Source organism: Pan troglodytes, chromosome 7 (assembly GCF_028858775.2).
Source record: "Pan troglodytes isolate AG18354 chromosome 7, NHGRI_mPanTro3-v2.0_pri, whole genome shotgun sequence".
Lineage (NCBI taxonomy): Eukaryota > Metazoa > Chordata > Mammalia > Primates > Hominidae > Pan > Pan troglodytes.
Window position 1 is genome coordinate 20,937,458 of NC_072405.2, and position 5,461 is coordinate 20,942,918.

At 43.7% G+C, this 5,461-nt stretch overlaps 1 protein-coding gene across 1 annotated transcript; it reads right to left on the reverse strand.

Moving 5' to 3' along the window:
* Positions 1-1,485: 1,485 nt before the first annotated feature.
* Positions 1,486-4,697, reverse strand: LOC738829 (putative gustatory receptor clone PTE01). The gene is made up of 2 exons (XM_016960183.3): positions 4,574-4,697; positions 1,486-2,740 (listed from the first exon to the last, which is right to left on the reverse strand). The coding sequence occupies exons 1-2, from the start codon at positions 4,695-4,697 to the stop codon at positions 1,803-1,805; spliced, it is 1,062 nt and encodes a 353-aa protein (XP_016815672.1). The 3' UTR covers positions 1,486-1,802.
* Between the last annotated feature and the right edge of the window lie 764 nt (positions 4,698-5,461).

A 5,461-nucleotide genomic window follows, 5' to 3' on the forward strand; every position in this document is an offset into this window, starting at 1 on the left:
ATTTTGGGACCAAATTATCCACTTGTCTTCATTCCCTATCCCACCCCTTTTCTTCCTAGCGTCTGCTAACCACCTTTATACTCTCCACCTTCCTGAGATTCCTTTTGTGTGTAGGTGTGTGTGGGATGGAGTCTCTTTTTGTTGCCCAGGTTGGAGTATACAGGCACAATAGGGGCTCACTGCAATCTCCGCCTCCCGAGTTCAAGCGCTTCTTGGGCCTCAGCCCTCCGAGTAGCTGAGACTAGAGGCACGCGTCACCATGCCTGGCTCATTGTTTGTGTTTTCTGTAGAGACGGAGTTTCACCATGTTGGCCAGGTGGGTCTCGAACTCCTGGACTCAAGTGATCCGTGCGACTCGGCCTCCCAGACAGCTGGGATTACAGGCCTGAGCCACCACACCTGGCCAAGGTTTCCTTTTTTCTTCCTACATAGAAGTAAGGACGTGAAATATTTGTCATTCTATGCCTGGCTTATTTCATTTAATATAAAGACCTGGAATCTCATCCATTTTGTCTGCAGCGGAGAGAAGTTTCTTCCTTTTTAGGCTGACTAATACTTCATTGGGTGTGTGTACCACAGTTTCTTCATTGAAACTAATTTCTGAAGAGCAAATATTTTTAAAATGTCTCGGAATGTGAAACTTCAGGGATACTGTGCCTATTTTATTCTGTTCCGTTTCCCATCTTATGTATACGCAAGTGTATAACAAAGCAGCAATCAATGTGTGTATAAATCTATAACTTCAACAAATGTAAAATGTAAATGCTAAGTGGTGGCTGGGCGCGGTCGCTCATGCCTGTAATCCCAGCGACTTGGAAGGCTGAGACAGGAGAATGCTTGAATACGGGAGGCAGAGGTTGCAGTGAGCCGAGACCGTGCCATTGAACTCCAGCCTGGGCAACAAGAGTGAAACTCTGAATCAAAGAAAAAAAAAGGAAAAGAAAGAAATAGAAAATGCGAAATGGTAAGAAAAAACAGCATAATAAACATTTGTATGGTGTTGATGGACAATGCATTTGAAGATAATATTTGAAGAAATCATATTACAATTAATTTCTGTTCTTACTCATTGGAGCTTGATGCCTCTAAAAACTTCGCCATTGGAACCACCTCTGGTGCTTTAAAAGAAAAAAAAAAATCCACACACTCACACAGGTGCAAGGAAATCAGAATCTCGCGTATTGAGACCCAGGTCTCATCATTTGTAAGCTCCCCAGGTGATTTAACTCAAAGCCAAGATTGAGGAACCGCGACATGGATCTCTACACAGAACCTGCCTATATAGATTCTCTAGAAGCAGTTTATAAAGAAATTCCACATGAACTGTGGAAGAGGATATGAATTTGATGTACAGTATGTCCTCACTTAACATCTTTGAAAGTCTCTTGGAAACTCCACCCTGAAGCAAAATTATGTATAGTGAAGCCACTTATTTTTCTTCAACAGTATAACTACACAACTTTGAACAACCAATGCTGTTGGAGGACCCCCTGTACATTGTTTCCATAAAGTCAGTTTTCAGGGAATTCCAAAAGGAAGTGAGGACTTCGTGTATATAAAAAGATGGTTGTGATTCCACCTGGATGACAGGGTTATTCCTCAGAAACTAAAAGACGCCGCCTAGTTATAGAGGATTCTGTCATGAGGTTTCTGCTAAACCAAGGATCCCAGAATCCTCACCCATTCCAGTTAAAGGCATAACGAAGAAAGCAATATTCACAAAGGAAATGCGGAAAGGAATAAAAGGCATCAAGGCCACAAAAATAATGTGACTAAGGGGCAGGATTTGCAGATGTAGAGATTCAATGTGGTTGCCCTTTCTCACCCACACAAGAAAAAGGATGGAACAGATCATGAGATTCGACTGTTCTGCTGCGCAGCCTCCGCAGGGCACTTTGTATGTCCCTGTTTCTCAGGCTGTAGATGAAAAGGTTCAGCATGGGGGTGACCACAGCGTACATCACTGATGCCACCACACCATTCCTGGGGGGTGGTGACACGGCTGAAGCCAGGTACATGCCAATGACTGTTCCATAAAACCAGCAAACAACTGCTAGGTGAGAGCCATAGGTGGAGAAGGCTTTATACTTCCCATCTGACGATGACATCCTTAGAATGGAGGGGACAATTTTATAGTAAGACAAAAGGATCCCTGAAATGGGAAGAAAACCAAACATAGTACTATCGAAATATATGAATATGCTATTGATGACGCTGTCAGAACAGGCAAGGTTGAGAAGTTGAGAGGGGTCACAGAAAAAATTAGAGATTTCCACATTCTCGATGATGGTGAATTGTAACACAATCCAACTGTGCAGCTGGGAATCCAACAGGTTAAGGAAAAAGGACACCAAAACGAAGAAGACACAGAGGTGGGGATTCACTACGACTGGGTAGTGCAGAGGGCGACAGATGGCTACAAAGCAGCCATAGGCCATCACAGTCAGGAGCATGCCTTCTATACATGCAAAAAGGAGGAAGAAAGACATCTGTGTCAGGCAGCCCACATGAGAGATGACTCTGCTATGCGCCGGCATGTACACAATCACCTTGGGAACCTTGGCCAAGGTGAAACCGATGTCAGCCCAGCACAGGTTGGAGAGGAAGAAGTACATGGGGGTGTGGAGGGGGGAGTCAGAGCTGACAGCCAGGATGCTGAACAGGTTCCTCAGCACCATGACCAGATTCAGGGACAGGGACAGGGACAGCAAAGCGAGGACCGGCTGCAGTTCTGGATCCTCTGAGAGTCCCAGGAGGAGGAATTCTCAGACACCTGTGAGATTCCGTGGCTCTGTGTGTCTTGGACACCTTGAGAAGGAAAGAGGATTGGAAAAATAAAAGATAAAAACGAGCCCTTAATGCTGGATGCAAGCAATTCACAAGGAACATCTTCACACTTGCGGACCATACACCGCCAGCAATGTTTCTCAGTTGTGACAATTCCAAAAATCTCAGAATTATTACGTGATTTGCTTTTTTGCTATACAAGGCTTTCTGTACATACTACTTTAGAGAAAATCCATCGAAGAATATTAGAAGACCAAAACGTTATATATAACAAATCCATGATCTCAGTAAAATACAGCCTACTCTTTTCAGAAAAAGTATAATGCAATGAAAATGTCCTTCTCTCTTTTAGAAAAAGATATCAGTCTAATTGAAAGAAATTAAGAAGCCGTGAAATACACTCTACTTTATTCTGACACCGTGCTACAACTTCCACTGATGTAGAATATGTAAAAGGACGACACAAGAGCAAGGACCCCATTATCTGAAAACGAAATCGAAACTTATAGTTCTCAATCGGAAGACCTTTTCACAAGCCTGTTACTTTTCATATTTATTAACATCCTTCGGTTTTCTGACATCATTTCTTCATAAAAGTACACGCACACTCAAAAATGGGAGCTGTTTCCAAATGAATTGAATCTATAACTCTTGGCCCAGCACCATGGCCCACACCTATAATCCCAGCACTTTGGGCAGCCGAGGCTCATGGATCACCTGAGGTCAGGAGTTCCAGACCAGCCTGGCCAACGGGGTGAAACCCCGTCTCCAGTGAAAATAAAAAAAATTAGCCGGCCGTGGTGGCGGGTAACCCTAGCTATGACAGCAGAGTGGGTGTACACCCTGATATTATTTGTAATATCCTAGAAAGATATTGCTCCTAATATCACGGTGTCTCTACACCCTGTGATATTAATTGTAATATCCTACAGAGATATTACTCCTAATAATACAGTGGGTGTACACCCTGTGATATTATTCATAATATATTACAGAGATATGACTCCTGATATCACAGTGAGTGTACACCATGTTTGTGCACCCTGTGATCTTATTTGTAACAACTTAGAAAAATATTACAGCTAATATCAAAGTGGGTGTACACCCTGCGATGCTATTTGTATCTACTAGGTAGATATTACTCCTAATATCACAGGGAGTGTACACCATGTGTGTACAGACTGTGAAATTATTCGTAATACCCTAGGAAGATATTACTCCTCATATCACAGTGGGTGTACACTCTGAGTGATATTTTTTTCTAATATCCAGCGGGGAAGAGGATGATATTGCTTCCAATATCACAGAAGGTGTACACCCCCCAGTGATATTGTTCTTAATATACAGGGAAGGAGAGGATTACATTATTCGCAATATCACTGGGGGTGTACCACCTCCCACCGGGATATTGTTCTTAATATCCGGAGGTGGAGAGAATGATGTTACTCCCAATATCACAGGGTGTGTACACCACCCCTGTTTGTAAACACCCTTGTGATATTGTTCCAAATGGCCTATGAAAGAGTACACATGACTCCCATTATAGCGGGGGGTGTTCAGCCCTGATGATATTGTTTTCTAACATCCAGGGAAGGAGAGTATGCTATTACTTCCAATATCGCAGGGGTTGTACACCCTTTTGTGTTTTTGTGCCCAATATCCGGGAAAATAGAGGATGATATTACTCCCAATATCGAAGTAATTGTACAGCACCCCTGTGATATTCTTCCTATTATCCAGAAAGGAAAATAATGATATTACTCCCACCAGCGTAGGAAACGTATACCCGCGCTGTCGTATCTTTCCCAGTATCCAGGTGGGGAGAGGATCATATTACTTCCAATGTCGCAGGGTGTGTACAGCCCCTCTGTGATCTCGTTGCTAACATCCAGGGTTGGGGAGGACGACATTACTCCCAATATCGCAGGGGTAGTACAACCCCCGTGACCTTGTTAGTCATTTCCTGGGTGGAGAGGATGATCTTACTCCCAATATCGCAGGGGGTGTACACATCCCTGTGAAAATCTTCCTATATTCAGAGGGAGAGAGGATGATATTACTCCCATTACCGCAGGGGGTTTCCACAGCCCTGTGATACTTTTCCTAATATCCACAGGGAGAGAGGATGATATGACTCCCAATATCGCAGGGGGTGTACACAACCCTGTGATATTGTTCCTAACATCCAGAGCGAAAGAGGATGGTATGACTCTCAATATCGCAGAGGGTGTACACCCCTCCTGTAATATTGTTCTGAATACCCTGGGAGGGAGAGGATAAGGTTACGTTGAATATCGCAGGGAATGTACACCCTCCCCCTCTGATACCCTTCCTAATGTCCAGGGGAAGAGAGGAAAATTTCACTCCCAATATCACAGAGGCAGTACACCCCACCTGTGATGTTGTTCCCAATATGCAAGGGGGGACAGGATGATACTACTCTCAATATCGCAGGGCTGTTCACATCCCCAGTGACATTTTTTCCTAATATCTAGGGGAGAGACAATTCTATGACAGCAAAGGTCGCAGGGTCTGTACATCCCTTCCTGATATTGTTCCTAATATCCAGGGGGGAAGAGGATAATATCAAATACGAAAGGGGGTGTACATTCCCCACCCCTACGATATTGTTCTTAATAATCGTGAGGGGAGACGATGATATTACTCCAAATAT